The sequence below is a fragment of the Echeneis naucrates genome, chromosome 5, assembly GCF_900963305.1.
Source record: "Echeneis naucrates chromosome 5, fEcheNa1.1, whole genome shotgun sequence".
Classification (NCBI taxonomy): Eukaryota; Metazoa; Chordata; class Actinopteri; order Carangiformes; family Echeneidae; genus Echeneis; species Echeneis naucrates.
Window position 1 is genome coordinate 6,679,906 of NC_042515.1, and position 17,705 is coordinate 6,697,610.

The window sequence follows — 17,705 nt, forward strand, 5'->3', positions numbered from 1 at the left end:
AATGTACTGTATACCTCTTTGTACCATTTTTGTTATGTTGTCATTTAGAGTGTCCATGTATTTTTGAAAACAAATTTGGCTGTAAGCACTTTCAGAAGTTTTGGGTTTTTTTATGTTTCTATCCATACTTGCTTGTTTCAAAAGATGGTGCCCCAGAATTTGAGCTACCAAAATGTGAGGTAGGGATAATAGGGATAATATGTACCAGTTCAGAAATAAAATCAGATTTTTCCCATTTCATTCAACTGTGTTTTTTTTACACAGACCCACACATGCAAATGAGTCAGAACAGCTCAGAGTCTGTCTCTGACAATAATGCTGCCTGACTCCTAGCTTGAAAGATACGTGCAAGAGTTTTGATCTAAATTCAGAATTAATTTGACAACTGCAGGATTTTCTTTCTCCTGCACTGAATTCCAGGAGAGAACAAGTTTCCAAAATGTATTTTTATCTTTAAGGTCAGAAAAGTAATCATGACTTGTGAGGCAGAAACACCAAACCTTTGAGGGGACAGTGGTTTCTCCTTATTTAAAATCTAAATAAGCCATAACTTGCCCTGTCTTCTGTGTGTGTTTGTTTGTAAAATCCTGTTTTATTGTGATACTCACGTTCTTTCTTGTTTCAGGTCACCTTATTTCCTGGTGCCTCGTGTTTCCTGCTCCTGGGATTGCCCTTTTGTGCCTCACCTGCCTATCTAATCACCTCCCCCTGTCTATATATACCCCCTTCACCCTTGTGTTCTTTGCCAGATCGTTGTAGCATGTCTCATGTTCCAGCACTCCTGGTTTTTGACCCTGTTCGGATTACTTGGGTCCATCTTTTGCCTCTTCCCTTTGAGCTTCTGCCAATGCGGACTGACCACTGGTGTGGTGAACCCAGATTATTGAATCGATCCCTGTGTGTGAGAGTTGTGTTTTCAGGTCCTGTTCATTACAAAATGTCTTCTCTTCTGCGATCACATTAAAAATTTTACCTAATGATAAATCCTGAAGTGTCCAAATGGTTTTACTTATTAGTCATGTTTAGCAGTTGTGCATCCAGCCGTAATCTGTACTTCTTATTTGTCGAGACTGCGGTGTGGCTGGAGCCGATCCCAGTCGCTGAGTTCGGCCAAGAGCAGAGGACACCCCTGACAGGTTATCTGTCCATCGCAGGGCCGACATACAGAGACAAACAAACGTTCTGCAATTTGCAGTCATCAATCAATCGCCACAGTGGGAGGAGGCCAGACTTACAGGAGGGAACATGAAAACTGCTGTAAGGCAACCACAGGCCAAGGAATTTACGACTGCCGCAGTAAGGAAGTACTTCACTTACGCTTATATCATTTTATAATAAATACAATATCGCAAGTTAGAGGCATCCTATCAAATGTGTAAAGTGGCAAAATATCACTTTCTCCATGTCATCATGTATAGCAGCATGTGATTATTGTTATGGAAGCAGTAACTGAATATAGCTTCACTGTCCACCCACTCTTGTTTTCAGTTTTGCCCAATCAGACTTGAACTGTGGGGGAGTTCTCAGACTGAGTTTGATCGACATCTCCTTTGTGCTCCTGTTACATTCACAGTTTGACACAGCAAAGACTGACAATAGAACATTGGACCGTCCACGGAAAAATCTGATTTAAAATCACAGCCTTGTGTGACAGCTGTCTAGGATGAAATGTATTAAATTATAAACATATGTTTATTCTTTCAGAACTAGTGGGTTACAGATTTGTCAAAAAGAAGCTCCTTTATCGCCCACAATGACTAAAAACAGCAGTATTTGGAAATGGGGCTTATATTAGAGGCTCCTTTTGTGAATAAACTCATTATTAGAGGAGAAAAGCAAAGTAAATTTATTTTTACTTTTTTATTTGCTGTTAGTAAATTAAAATGAAATAACCCTACAAAGATTAATGTGTTGTTTTTTGCCGGGGCGGGGTTGTTTGTTTTATATTCATAATATTTGTGCATTTTGTTGTTTGCAGGCTTCAGGTAAGGTCACATATGTTCATTGTGGTTGGCAGGATTCCTCTTTCATTTTTGCACGCCCAGTTGTGTTAATACCAATTGATGATGATTCAACGCACCACGCAGCCTGCAGGGAGAGACTGTTCACATGTGACATTAATGGAGAGTCTGTTTTTTTGGTTTAGTTTAGTTTTTGTTTTTTTTTTTCCTCCAGTGTGGCACACTGGTGAGATCCACACCCATCCCTCCTGTTGCACGAGTCTTCTTGTACTACAGATGATGTCATCTTTGACCGTAGAGGCGGGAGGAGGGATCCGGTTGACTCCAGAGCCTGCAGCAGCCCCGTCAAGTTAGAGAGAGGTGACCATAAATCACCGGAAACACGGACTCTAGCCTTCAAAATAAATGCACACTTGGTTCTCGGTTTTGGAATTGAAATTGTGTCAGAGTATTATCATGTTGGTACACGGGGTTCATTCATCTGCTATTTATATTAGTCGTCACACACAGAGCTAAATACTTAAACATCACCACCAGGACCATTTTGTTTCAAGAGCAGTGAAAAATAATCATAAATTTTGACACAATATTTGTAGAAGGAAATGCGATAAAGGTATATCAAGTTAAGATGGAATAAAAGATGTGATACGAGACAGCCACAATTTTCTGAAAAAAATTCGAATAAATAAAAAAAATAGAGGAAGTAGAAAATAAAATTGATTAGGAATTTAATATTCTCTTCCCAAAGTCCAAGACCCGGGTCATATACAAACTACCATTATTTTCAACAAATTACAAGAACAAAACCAAAGATTTTGGCATGGATCTCAACTGTTATCATAAAAAACATATAAATAAGACTAATGATCACATTGGGAGACACTTTTCTTCACTGCAATGAGCGTGGGAACTGCTGAGTATTTTATATTGCTTGCTCAAAGCGCATTACTGGCCCCAAAGCAGTAACACATATTTTTATATGTTGATACATTTTCTGTTGACTTGCACATTTGTATATTTTGCTTGTAAATGTACATGTATGTATAATTAGCATTCTATTTTCATGGTGTGTTTGTTGTGTTCGTCTGTTATTCGGCTGCTGTAACAGAAGATTCTATATTTATTATATTTTATATTATATTTTGTATATTTTAGTATATTTATTTATATTATAGCAGCAACAAACTGGTGTATCGATCCAACACTGAAAACAGCCCCCTCCCCCCACCCAAAAAAAAAAACAACTAACTTTTCCTGAATAACACATTGCTAAGCCCAGTTTAAGGGATGTAATTAGAAGATAGAGAAGTCACTTGAACGATGAACTCATCATTATGATAAATCATCGTTGTCACTGTTGTACTTTGAAGGGCCCCGCCGGAAGCGGCGGCCGCTGTGGGAGCTGCTGTCGGAGGGAGGATCCTGCCCGCCTGCCCGGCTTCAGCTCCCCCTCTCTGGAAAATTAGCAAATACTGCAGCAAGAAGTGAGCGTGTTTGTGTGTGTGTGTTTGTGTGTGTGTGTCTGTGTTTGTTTGTCTGTGTGTGACACCAGCCAGAGGACAGACCAAGCGGGGACTAACACTTATTATTATTGTTGTCGTTATTTTTGTATTATTTTTTTTTTTTATATCTCACCCGGCTGCAGACAGGTAACACTGAAACAGAGACTGAATTTTGTTTGGCACTAATTATTTGCTCTCTCACTTGGGCGAGAGACTAAGGTGGTGGCTTGCCCTCGCACTGACGCTCGTCTGAGGTGAAGTAGTTGAATGTGTGTCGGTGACTGTGGTGGCACTTGTGTGTCCAGTGTGGCTCAGCTGTGTGTTTCTGTGCAACTGTTGATATCTTCATTGCTGGTAGTTTAGAAGTCAAACGCACATCAGACCTCGCTGGTGTGTACAGTCTGTTCAAGTGCCGCGACCTCAATAAGCAACTCCGCATGGCAAATCTCTTAATGAGCCATTTCTATTCCTGGCAACACTTAATTTCTTCATTATCAAGACTCCCGTTTCCTTAAAGCCGTCGCCTGAGCACAGAAAACACTCCAACAGCATGTGGAGGGCGAAATCTGAGACTAAAGACAGATTTAGGCTTTATTGTGTTTAAGAAGTATTTGAGTGTCTCGAGCTAATTCTGGTCTAATTCATAATTAAAGATTGGCGTGAAATGGTCATATGTTGTGATCTTCCTCCTGAATATGTAGATGTACTGGAAAGCCTGAAAACGTGATATTTATGTTCTTCATACACTCAGAGCAAAACTCGAACCTGCTGAAACATTTACTTGCAAAATGAACCCCCGGGAAGTGAATTAAAGACAATTTAGGTGGTACAGTAATTGTTCAAGTAATTTATGAAGTGAAAATGCTAAATGCTCTCTGGTCACACCCTGTCAGATGTGACAAATTGCCGCTTTTTTGTAATTAATTTGCTGGTTTGCAGAAACAGGAGATGGAAGAATGTCAAATTGGTCGGTGAGAAATTTGATGATTTTTGCTTTTTAGTTTTTTGGGGATGTATTTGCATCAATTCGAGAGATCAGCTGTCAATGAATGTAAATGCACCCCCCCCAAACCGTGGACACACATAAGTTTATGTGCTTAAAACGTGTGTGAAAAACCTAAATCAGGATGTAAATCTTATCTATATGTACCTTCTGTAACTTCAAAATATGTTGCTATTTTTATTTATTGTTGATTTGTGTGTTGGGTATTTTCCAACCGCTCTTTTGGCCTACAGAAGTTGTAGACGTAGGGAAAAATGCTCATTGCAATTTACTGCAGCTCAAGGTGGTGTCTTCAAATTACTTGCTTGCCTGGCTGTAAACTTCAGAGATGTTTAAATCAGTGATAGAAAACAAGAGAGCAGCAACAAATTTGAGCAGCTCCAGTTACTGAATGGTTGGCATTTCTGCCTGGAAATGACTTTTATGATTAAAAGTATTCAACATTAATTTGAAGCATTTATGATAATTTAATAAAAAAATAAAAAAAAAATCTTGAGGAAGCCCCAACTTCAGAAACATTAAATATTGCTTTTTATTTTTGTCCGTATGATGAATATTTGGATTTTGTCCTGCTGGTCAGAAAAGATTAGCATTGTGAGCATGACATCTTGCGGTATGGAGAATAATAATCAATAATCGACCTATTAATTAAGGAGAGAGCAGAGTGATCAGTAATGAAAATGACGGTTGATTGCAGCTCTGAAGTGCACAGACAGCGTGTGCCTGGAGGAACAGAGATGTTCACTCTCAGTACATCGGTCCTTATGACCTGAGCTATTTCCCCAAAGTGAGCAGTGAGTTCTCTCAAAGCCATTTCCTGTAGCCTTTGAGTTTGGCTATCACGCCTCTCTGATCTCGCCCTTTCTGTGAGCGTCTTATCTTACTTGTAGTATATTCAGATGTTGATGATTGTGTGACACAAACTATGAAGGTGAACACATCGCATGCCTCTCAGCACAAACTGCGATCGGTAAATCTGCAGTTGTTAGACTTGTCCGATAGCCCAGGCCATGGGCTTGAGAATACCACCATCTCACGATTGTGCAGGAAGTGTTTGAGTCTTATTTGCTTTCTTGAGAGGAAACAAGATTATTAATACTGCTTTTACGTTTGAATGGGGAAATATAAAGGATACTGTTAGCTTAGCATAACAGTCTGATACAGGGGGAAATGTTAAGGTCGTTTGTTGAAAACCTGAAATGCAAAAATTGCTAATTTTGGTTTTATGAGTTATGAGCTGGACTGCTTTCTGGTCGGGGAGCAGTGACTTCCTGGATGTTATTGTAAATACCAGGGAGTCACAAAAATCCTCTGAATGTGTAACCAAGTTTCTGTGGCTTCATATTTACTGACATGGAGATGGTGTTACGGTATCTTCTCATGTATTTCTTGGCAAAATAGAGACCACTTTTGCATTACTGTACATAGCATGTTTTTGTATTTCCTCAAAGGTTCATTTAACACAAAACTTAGAATCTTTTTACGCCATAAAATCTCTTGTAAGAGGTTTGACAAAGCCTTGATTATCTCTGCATGGCTAAATAGCTCGCTGTTAGAGGACCTCAACAGAGAGATCATGGCTGGTTTTATGCCATGGGCTGGCTCAGTGTTGGTAGATTTGGTTATTTCCAGTGGGTGTACTGGTAAAGTCATGACTCAGTCAGATGAAGGAGCTGGTGTGTTTGAAATAAACGCCCAAAGAATGCTACAAGCTGACCCGATCTGCTGTGTGTGCTCCTACTGTTGTGTAAGAGAGCTCAGCTCATTTTCTCTTTTGTGCACTTGAGGCCTCAGCTTATTACACTCAGAAATGTCAGCATTGTGTTCTTTCAAACACATGATGCGAATCTGCCTTTATGAAGCTTTCTTGTAACTCCTATATTTTTGCAAGTCATGACGAACTGAATGTGAATGAGATCTGGTGTCTGTTGCCTCCTGTCAGATTTAGTCAGATAAGATGTTTTTATGTTGGGTGGTGCAGACAGCTGGTGTCGCAGGCTGTCTGCTTTCTCTCAGCCACAGCCTCTGCCAGTTTATGAACTTTGGCCCATTTCTCAGAGAGTCTTACAGAGGTGATGCAAATTTTTTGCATGCTTTCAAAGAAACGTGTTTCTTACTTTTCTTGAATCTTGAAGAGGGAAAAAAAAAAGAAGGTAATTCCCTGTTGGAAAGTTGTTTTGGTCTTGGTGCCAAAAATGTTAGGGTTCATTTCCTATGAAATCAAGTCTCTGAATTATGTTAGAGGTAATTTTTTATTCTCCAGTAAAATAAGGTTTGTGTTCCTCGGTGATTCAAGCTAAATTTCTAATCCCTGGGGAAATGTTTAACTGAGAAACTATCAAAAAGACAAATCCAGCCTTCCCTTTGTAACTTTGTTATTCATGGCGGCCTGATCTACAATGACAGTGACAAATTCTGTCTATTGTAGTGACAAAAAAACATGAGGAATTTCTTCCCAATAACAGCTGATCACATTGAAGCAAGTGCACCATACTGAAGGAAAAAGTACCCCAACCCCTGTCAAGCTTGTTCAACAAGTGAAACAATTTTTCTTGAAACTCATTTCCTGTTATACATTTTCTAATTTGAGGAACCTCAGAAAAACAACATTTTCACTTTGTCAGAAACAACAGGCCTTTTACGGGATGTTGGATGTATGTTCTGCATTGTTTGTGATAATAAAACTGATATGAGGAATGAAAGGCAGCTCTATCTGACTGGTCGGGGTCATGCTCTACTCTCAGCTAACTCTGCTGAGCTTGTTGCATAACTCATGTTGGCCCCTAAGCCCCAGGAAGCCTCCTGAGAGAAAAACAGAGCTCGTGTTCATTTACCTGGGCATTGCTCTGATAGTTGTAGGAAGAAATGGGGCTTTGCTTGTCATTGCAATATGTTGCACATAACACTGTTATGTGCAACGTAATATCTACTGTAATCAATATGAATTCATCTTAATTACATTTATGCCTCTTATTTAATAAAGCGCTTGGTAGTTAAAATGTTAAATTCCAGATCCATGTATTTAATTTCCTCCTTTTGTAGATCAACAGTTTAATATCCAAAATTCTGAAAAATGTGAAAGTAGATATGTTTCTACAATTTGTAATGCTGCTTTTTTTTGTTGACTGAAGCTTTCCACTAAATTAGCATTCACTACATGTGGCCCCATTTGCGGGAATAAAGTAGCTGCCCTTCTTCATTTCACAGAGACAAACTCAGTTTGAACATTGGAAACAATTCTCAAATGTTCAAAGGCCAGAAAAGTTGAAACATTGCAATTAATAGAAACAAACATTAATCATTGTATCAGGCTGGGTATTTTTTCCTCATACGGCCTCTGCTGAAAAGCCCAGTCGACCCCGGTCCAGTCAGGTCAGTGGTATTTTGTCAGCTTTGCTCACAGGTTGTCTCTTTGATGTGCCAGCCTGTGTGCAACAGAGTTCCCATCTCACTCTTACAATCAGTTTTCAATCAAACTCAGCATGTTTGAAAGCTTTGTGAATGTTTTCCAACGTGTCTCTCTACATATCGGCGGTGCTGTGTAGCGTCAGAAATGGAAAATATCTGCACCCTGAAATGTTTATGTTGAGCAGACAGAAGGATGTTTAGCTATTTCTGCTTTTGTCACTGTTTCCCCTGGTTCACTTTATCTTTCATGTCATATTTGCTTTCATTCAATAGTATTCGGGTCAAAGGTCAGCCAGCCAGATAGTTGTTGGTTTCAAATGGTTCCCATATACTGAATCAGAGTGAGCTCAGGCTTTGATATGAATCTGGAGTTAATAAATGGTAGGTGAAGATGAACAGGTTTGATTGTGGCAACCACCAAAAGTTTCAGCCTGGTATGATGCTGTCACTAGTTTCCATTACTGCTGAGATTTATGGAATCAGTCGTGGGTGTCTGAAGTATTCGTCACTGTTCGTGACTATATCGGAAGGATAAGCTTTGCATGTGTTCTTCAAAGGGATGGACTGTGTCCATGTGCGTATACATGAGAGTAAGCATGTGTGCATGTGTTGCTTTGCCTCTGGCAACTCTCTCAGTGTCCCAGTGCTGCAAAGGCCTGTCCAAACAGAGCTGCAGCCAAAAGCTCCTCCCAAGCTTCACAGAACAGGAAGTGGATTGTTTTGTTTCACAGGGTGAGCCTCCGAGGCCACCGCGCTGCTGTCTCCCACTTGCTTGGCTTTGAACCTATCATCTAGTTCAAACCATCTCTCATCTAGGTCTTTGAAAAGGACCATATACTGTGCGGTTTCTGTGGAGTCAATAATCATCACAGTATTAAACACGTTTTAATTATTAAAGCTGAAACACCCTTTGTCCTCTCTGTCAGATAAAATCGTATATGAGTAAAAGCATTTGCATCTAAAGTGGATGATCACTTTTGGTGTCCATTGACTGAACATTCACTGAACATTCACTTGTCTTTCAGTACATTTTGAATGTAGGAATAAAAGGAGTGAGCACACTACCAGCATTCACTGCAGTGTCCTAAATTGAAAGTCAGGTCTTTGGCATCTCTTGGCAAAGCTTCCCTGCAGCTGTAACAGTGTACGGCGCCGGGAGTGGGACAGAAGCATAATGAAACATCACAATTTCTACAACAAGAATCTAAGCAACATTTTTGGGAAACTGTGTAACAAGAAGACTTATCCAAAATTTCCAGTATGGCTGCTGGTTAAGCCAAGTCTCAGTACCTGTGGAAATAATTTATCTCTGGCACTTTTTCTTTTTGCTCTTGTTAAAATACCAAATCACTAATAGTTTGACTAATAACCCCAGGGTCTTATTCCTGATGATGTTTTGCAGTTTGACTCCACTCAGTGAATTGACTTGTGTTGCTTTGTATCCATGAAGTGATTAAAAATGGGCATTAGGGCAGACCCAGCTCAGTATTTCACCCGCAGCTCTGAAAGATGAATTCCCCCTGATAAGTGGGTGACCTCATGAAGAGGATGACTGTCAAGACTGTCTGGCACAAAGCGGATGACACGAGGAGCCAAATGACTATATGCACAGCTGCTCCCAGGCAGAAGGGCTCCAGTTCATCCATCAGCAGTGCCACTAACTCATCCCCATCAGCCTGCTCCAGCTAAACCAGCCCCCGACTCTGGGCTTACTGCAGAAACCTGTATTTCATACACAGGGAAATGTAATGCGACATGCTCACAAGTGCTGAAATCCAATGGAAGGGATATGACCTTAACACGAGGACAACTTCTAAGTTGGCAATTGGGTCACTTTTTTTTTTTTTTTTTTAAATAATTATGATCTTAAACTTTGATCAGGAAGACAGCCGAGGAATCGTAGGCAGAGATGACAAGCAGAGTAGTGTAGGACACGGCTGAATATTTCACCAGCTGCTCTGATTTTTAGGACTCTTTCTTTCTCTTTCTCCGAATGAGTTGCAGGGGGAAACTAACAGGGTGGAGTAGGAGCCTGATAGTCCATTACTTCATGTCCCAGCTTGTGTTAACACCCCTCCTCCCTTCCTCCTCTCCCTCACTCCGCTATCTTCCTCCTTCTCCCCCTGTGTCTTTCTGCAATGTTGTAGTCTAGATTCAGCACTGGGGATTCAAGGTCTGTGACTGCCGTTGTCTGTGACAACATGTAGATCACAGAGTACACTCCCTCAGGTGTAATGTGAAGCAGCACTGTCAGTCAGAGATCAGAGAGCGGCTGCTTCAGAGCTGCAAGGCATGAGCAGAGAAAGTTTTTTTTTTTGCTCAACGCTGTGTTCTTGGTTTGTCTTCTGTTCCTGAGCTCCCTACAAATAATTTAAGTATCTGTTGTGAATACACAAACAGATGACAGAGTTTGACTGAACTGTTGCTTGGCCCATTTGTTCAGCACGTCCCTCAACGGGGGGGGGAAAGTTTTGCTTTCTTTTTGAGGTTCTTCTAATCATGTTGGCACTCACTCTAGTACAGTTTCTGTTTCACTCTTTCTTTTTCCCAACAGAAATGGCAGCCATTCGGAAGAAGCTGGTCATTGTCGGGGATGGAGCTTGCGGAAAAACATGTCTTCTAATTGTTTTCAGTAAAGATCAGTTTCCTGAAGTCTACGTCCCAACAGTGTTCGAGAACTACATTGCTGATATTGAGGTTGATGGAAAGCAGGTTTGTACATTTCATTGTAGATACAGTCCTCCACTTTCTGGTAAGATCCAACACTATACTTGCTGTAATTATATGAATGGCTTCATTTAACTTGGTTCCAATTTGAATGACAAATAATAAAAATAATAAAAATTGTTTCCTAATTTTTAGCAGGCTGAGCAATGTTCGCCCTGTGAACTGTTTGGAAATGTCATATCAGGGTGACTTATAAATGTTTTTAATTAGTAGTTTATCATCGTTTAGAATGGCTACATATATAAAGAATAAAGCTGAAGCTGCATATCACATTCAGGTCATTCCAATATTATGAGTATGATAAGGAAAAAATGCTAAATCTGATTGGAATAGCCTCCTTATTGTTTGGATTTTCCAACTAAGAGCAAGATGGAAAGCATAAGTCTAAACTAGCATAGTTATGCAGTATGAAACGAACCTTGAACTGGGAAGCAACTCTGCAACTAGCCTGTTAACCTATCTAGCGGATGGAAACACAATTTAATCCTTACATGTTGTATTTTTAGTTTTGTAAGGGCTAAAACAAAGACAACCCCTGTTAAAAATCAACTATCACCCATAGTACAGATATATAGACACACCACCTGCCATCCTTTGCTACACTTGCTGAGATGTGATAATGTTTCGTGGGGATTTGGTCCGTCACATATTCTCTGCCCTCCTTCACTGATTCACTTCTTACATAATAACCTCAATAGTTGTTCGGAGTGGTAAAGACAAAGAGATCTGGGACGATTTAGAGAGTGTGGGTGTTTATGTTGGCACTATTGCTGATAAGAGCCCAATTAATTTTTATTTATTTTTTGTTTACTTTGTTTCTTGTTTTGTTTTTTAACTACTGGTCACAACTGTTGGCCGTACTGTAGTAAACTTTAGCCGAAACGTTTTGTCTAAATTGGTTTGTACTGCTCACCTTAAAATTCTCCAACACATGCACAACAAGCTATTTTCCTTTCTCTTCTGTCTATATTAGTCCTTCACACTGTGACTTGTACAACAGAGCTCCACAGATATTTGCTCAAAGTGCGACATGCTAACACTTCATGTGCAAACAGGGACTTTTGCAATGCATAATTTCATATGCTTGGATTACTACTTGTGCACCCTCACAAGTAAGGGGGACACAGACAGAATGGTGCTGGGAAGATAGTTATATAATAAGTGGGAAGAGGATTGCACACAGACAGTTATTAAACCAACCAGATTTAAGATTCATTCCTGAGGGTGTGTGGCATCTTGAATTTGAGTCGCAGGGAGCTGCCAATGAGTGTCCAGTTTGAGCTGCAGATGGCTTGTTATGTCAAAGGGGTTTGTTCTTTTGAGCTGAGCGCTGCTGCAGCATCACCGCCTGGCAAAACAGGAAATGACTCTGCTTCCCAGCTTCCTGTTCAGACAGGGAACAGGGATGTCTCCTGGCAATCCCCCCGCTTCCCTCAGGACTCTCCTCCCGCCGATAAACGTCTCATTTCCTGTTCTGGTTGCACTCCGATGCAGGGAGGGAGCAAAGAGGGGTTAACTGTTGTGTTCTGGACAGGAAATATGAAGACTGAGTTTCAGGCTGGACATTGAGATTGCAATCATTTTGGTTAAGATATGACAACTGCTCGGCCCCTAAACCTCCAGGGGATTGGCATTCCATTAGACCATCAGACAACCAGCTGGATTGTATTTGTGACCTCTTCCATGAAATTTGAGTTTTTACCCCCCCCCCCGAGTTGAGATTACAAGACATTGCCTTTCTCTCACCTTCCGCGAATTGACTAGATTCCAAAAATAGCATTTTTTTTCCCCTCTTTCTTTCCCTCCCCCAAAGTTTGCTGCTCCACATGAGTCTGATGGGAACATAACTCCTCTGGTTGCTCATGCAGCCTCAACAGTGTGCAGCCACCTCCCACCCTCTGCCTCTGCAAACTTCTATTTTGGGTCGGTTGACTGATACAAATGCCCACGGTGGGCATACCATAATCTATTGTCATGCAGTAGTTCCAGCATTTAAAAACTTTCCAGAAGTTTTTCTCCCCCGGAACAGAGTGAGTCAGCTTAATAGCGGAGTTGAGTGAAAGCTGGCTGCTAATGTCTGCAAGAGAAGACAGAAGGTATCTGGTTTGATTCTCACTGATCTCCCACTTTCTGTAAGTGAATTAATCAGTGATGTAATGGAATAAAGCTGGTCCCCAAGTTCATTTCTACGACATGACAACAGATGTATGAAGCTTAGGTCAGACAGACCTATGTCATCTATGACATCTATGTTATCTTCCCAGGTTAGTTGATGTAAAGATTCTTCACTTGCTTTTATTTAAAGCATTGGCCTTTGGGAAATTAATGCTTCAATGTTCATACATAATATTCCAAACAGTCACAGCTCTCAGTGGATGAGAAAAGAAATGCCATTACTAATGATGTCGTGACTGGTTAAATGTTTGTGTATTCATCCAGAACGGTGAGCAATACAACACTGGCTCTGGGTGAGCGGCTGATTTTTAATTTAGCCCTGAGGGCAGCTTCCTGTAACAAAATTATTATGAAAATAGCGCAAATGGATGAATCGTGGCGAGAATAAAGAATATCATCCAAGATTAATGAACTGTAATTTGGATGTGTGTATATTTGCCATGTTAGAAACTAGTTATTGGCTTTGTTTTTTCCCAGGTGGAGCTGGCACTGTGGGATACTGCAGGCCAAGAGGACTATGACAGGTTGAGGCCTCTCTCCTATCCCGACACCGATGTTATCCTCATGTGCTTCTCCATCGACAGCCCTGACAGTTTAGGTAGGAACTTCTGGCAAACAGTAGCCTATTTTAAAATGTTTATTTAAACCCGTCAGTTGCGTAATATAGTCTGGCACATTATAAAATCCTTGTGGACGTGTATAAAAGTGAAATTTGTGTAAGCTGCAGTAGCATTCTTCATAGACTTAAGGCAGTTCATATTAGCTAAGCAAGCTGGTTGTTAAATGTCGTAGGATTAGTGCAGCTAAAAACATCTTTGCCTCAAGCAGTCTGCAGAGCAATCCATCATGAGAAGCGTTCTGCAGGGTGACTCTGCACTGCCTGTCCCCTTTTTCTAGCTGCCCTCTCTCTGGAGCATTTCAGCTTATCTCTTGTCTCTCCTGCAACAGAAAATATTCCTGAGAAGTGGACGCCTGAGGTGAAGCACTTCTGTCCCAATGTTCCCATCATCCTGGTGGGGAACAAGAAGGACCTGAGGAATGACGAGCACACACGAAGAGAGTTGGCCAAGATGAAGCAGGTATGGAAGCCTGCACAATGTAGGAGTTAAGTGTAACTGTAGATGAAGGTAATCAGGAGCTTGTTGACGTCTTAAATACTCAGTCACAAAGGGCCTATGAAAGTGTGCATGGTTCAAACGTTTCATGAGGCTCAGCTGTGAGGTGCCTTGTGAATTATTAACGGTCATTTTCATGACCTTTAAATTTCACTTTGGTAGGTGTTCAGACCAGAAACAGCACTGCTGTGGGGGTGTGTTGCCTAGGGTTACTAGTGACGAAAATAAAAATTCTTCAGTGTCAAAAACTTGCTTTCATGCACAACAGTGCAACCCATTCATATTACAAAGTCATCCACCAGAAGTTGACATTGCTGCTTGATGAACAGCCAGTTGAGGGATTAAACGCTACATTAGAACACTACATGTTGCAAAAGTTGACCCAGTTTCAACTTCTCTGCCTTTTTCTTTATTTCCACTGGAGCCCCTGGCTTTGTCTCGTCCCCTCTTTGTTAATGCGGTGGTATCCTTGTGAATGAGGTGGCTGTGTCTGTGCCTTCCCATGCAGCATTATTGTCAGTCTGAATAGGGCCTTTTGTTTAGAAATGTAGATTCATTTGGGGGGAAAAAAAACACATGAGGTGAAAAAGGGAATAAAGGAACAGGACAGACGGATGGACATGCACTAGCTGCTGTCTATAAAGATCTGATAGACATAAAATACAATATAGAGAATGTCAGGATTAGGCAAATAAAGGGCAACAAATAAAAAATGTGCATCAGAGATGATTTAAAGAAATTTGCTAAGAAAAAAAAAAGATTCAGTTTGTCTTAATAGAACATAGATATTTATTGTGTTATTGAAACCTCATCCTGATGCACTCTGAAGGCTGTTTCTGGCCTTTCAGTCATATTACAATGACAGCATTTTGGTTCACTGTTGTTCACTTGCAGAGCAGTGTGCTGTGCCACTATGTCACATTCACAGTGGTTTCTCCAGGTCCTGCTGAAAAAAGCCACATGTTGACAAAGCTCTCCAGCTCTTACAGACACCACAGTCAGCTTTTCCTTTTTGTAGAAATCAGGAACCATTTGACAAAGAGTAGCACTAAGTCATCAGTTTGAGTGTTTTGGATTCATATAGTCACGCAAGCATTTTGGGTTTGACATGTTTAAGCCATCATGTTGTTAACAGGATTCATTAGTACTCTTACAGCTATACTTTTACATATACTTGGGAAGGTTGTAAATTTCAAGACAAAAAATTGATCATGGTTGTGAGGGGGACTTGGAGCAGTACCCTCGGGGCCCCATACAAAAGTGATTTTCATTATTGCTCAATCTGCTGATTAATGCAGTGGAAAAACACAACACACACAACAATCATATATACAAAGCCACCAAATAGGAAATTGTGGAAATACAATCAGAAACTGAATATTCTAAAGAATATTTTTAAATCAATAGAATAAGTTGTCTCTTATTGCTGAGACGACTGATCTGACACATTAAAGAGAGCTGGGATAAAAAGAGCCTTCACTATCAGGCTAATTTCCCCAAAACAAAAAGAAAAGGGATGCATGATTCTCCTTATTTTTTTTTTTTTTTATATTTTTTTACTACCAACCATTTTTCAGGCAGTCTTTAACTCTAAGCTCTCTGACCACGCAGGAGCCAGTGAAGACAGAGGAAGGCAGAGACATGGCCGGCAGGATCAGTGCTTTTGGCTACTTGGAGTGCTCTGCCAAGACCAAGGATGGCGTGCGGGAAGTGTTCGAGATGGCAACCAGGGCGGCTCTGCAGGTCCGCAAGCGCAAGAAGAGAAGTGGCTGCACTCTGCTGTGAGCTGTGAGCAAACATCATGAAATCAACTGACCAATAGAAAAAAAGCAAAATGTATGAAAAAGACTCTCCTTTTACCAAATGGCATTTTTGTACTGTATAAGGCATTCCACCATAATAGGCAAGCAGATGAATTGAATGCAAACACACCTAATACAGGAAATGGACTCTATATTACAACTGAGGTCAGAAATTGATGTTTAAAGTTCTTTGTTGATTTGCATTTTTCTTCCGAAAGCTGTCTTTTCACATAGAATGTTTTCCTACCTGTTTTTTCTTTGTATTTGTAATGTAACAAGGCAGTGATAGATGCACATATTTGTATACACTATTGTTCTTCAACAACCTTCTTAGCTTGTACAAAGTCTTCATGAGTAAGGTCTTGCTCAAACAGTCCACACTGTAATTTTAGTATCCGTTCTGTTAATCATGGTAGAAGTTGTGAAAATTGAGATCCTTTGACCATAAGCACTAGTGCCTTTTTTTTTTTTTTTTTTTTTCCTCTCCTCTGCGTTCGTCTGTATGTTCGTTCACCACCATCTAGTTCCCATGTTTGCCAGTTAGTTAACATTTCAGCTGAGGGCCTCTCCATTGTACTGTAGTTCATCTAACACAGTGTTGTCGTTGTGAAATCCGAGCAAAGCCCTAACTGCGGCTTTCAGTGCTGTTGACGACTCATCAAGCATGACAGAATGGTTGTTTGTGGCACTTTTGCTAAGTTTCCCTCTACATTTCCCTTTTCCAGCCCACCCACATTGAGGATAAAGAATGTAGCCGTCTCTATAATGTGATAATGGTCAACAAAGTAGTGAGCACCCAAGTTTGTGTATGAGACTAAGATCTGATTATTCATATGCATCCTTCATAACTGTTTTGCTTCTCTGTGCAGTGGACTTAGATGTGGGGATGAGAACTGGCCAATTGAGACACAAGCCAATATGACTCAACTATGCACAATAGCTGTTAGGACCAACAGGGAGATGACACAGCTGAAATCAAATGGAGGCAAAGGTCTTGTGAAACCTTCCTTGTTTGTTTATTCTGGGTGACCGAGTTCAGCGCTTCATCTGTTACAATACAAAGGAGGCAGTCACGCCTACTGTGTGTCGGACGGGTTGGCCCAGTCATGGAAATTATGTCGTGTGTGTGGAGGTTTCAAGTCAGATGACATTCTTTAGATGTTTTAATGGAGATGAGTTGTGTGTGAGGAGTTGGTTTTTCCCAGGTGCCTTCTCTGGTCTGGTGTGCCTTTGGTTGCTCTCCCCCAGAGCAGATAGACCAGCAGCAGTATGCCAACCACTTACTGACTGACCCGATCAAGTGTGACCTTTCTAAAACGTTTCACAAAAATCTGGTCTTTGAAGGCTCGACAAGCAGGAGAGAAACAGATTTTTAATCAATGAAGTTACTGTCACCGTTATTCATTTATGAAATGAGCTTGATTATGGAAGTTTACATCATACCATTTTGAATGGAGAAAGAATCATGGAGGAAAAAAAATGGTAAGAATCAATGGGAAAACATCCGTCTGCATCCAGAGAGATTCTCTTTGATGATTTCAAGTTGCTAATTTCTGTCAAGAATTTAGCCCTCAAAATTGAACTGTGGCGAGATGGAATTCAGGATTACTGGTCTACCTTGATCAGTATTTGTCTTGATCTTCTGTTTGCTGGCAAATGAACCATTTTAGAATTTCTCGCAAGTCAATAAGAACACTTCTGTAGACACCTCAGAGTCCGTTTGCTGGTTCTGGGTTTTGCACCCCTGTTCTCTCAGAAAGCTCAAGAGTACACTCACCGAACTCTGATAAGGAAAATGATTTAACAAAGAAAGCTTGAAAGGCCCAGATGACTGTCCTTAGGCACAGAATCTTCACTGCATTCCTTTTCTCCGCCTCAGTTGCTCATTCATGTACTGTACATTCCCCTGGTTGCATGTTGCTGTCAGTCAAAAAAAAAAAAAAAAAAAGGAGGGTTGGTGTTGAAATGTGTGTGGCGAAACAATATCTTTGATGTTGCATGAAACCTCTGTA

At 40.6% G+C, this 17,705-nt stretch overlaps 1 protein-coding gene across 1 annotated transcript; it reads left to right on the forward strand.

The window, feature by feature from the left end:
- The first annotated feature begins 3,438 nt into the window (after nucleotides 1–3,438).
- rhoca (ras homolog family member Ca) lies at nucleotides 3,439–17,651 on the forward strand. The gene is made up of 5 exons (XM_029502343.1): nucleotides 3,439–3,610; nucleotides 10,429–10,586; nucleotides 13,254–13,374; nucleotides 13,725–13,855; nucleotides 15,503–17,651. The coding sequence occupies exons 2-5, from the start codon at nucleotides 10,431–10,433 to the stop codon at nucleotides 15,674–15,676; spliced, it is 582 nt and encodes a 193-aa protein (XP_029358203.1). The 5' UTR covers nucleotides 3,439–3,610; nucleotides 10,429–10,430; the 3' UTR covers nucleotides 15,677–17,651.
- The last annotated feature ends 54 nt before the right edge of the window (nucleotides 17,652–17,705 follow it).

Bases quoted from the DNA above. Each gene is read 5' to 3' on its own strand.
- rhoca (XM_029502343.1), top strand. From the start codon at position 10,431: ATGGCAGCCATTCGGAAGAAGCTGGTCATTGTCGGGGATGGAGCTTGC. The intron at 10,587-13,253 runs GTTTGTACATTT...GTTTTTTCCCAG, and splicing joins TTGAGGTTGATGGAAAGCAG to GTGGAGCTGGCACTGTGGGA. The intron at 13,375-13,724 runs GTAGGAACTTCT...CTCCTGCAACAG, and splicing joins CGACAGCCCTGACAGTTTAG to AAAATATTCCTGAGAAGTGG.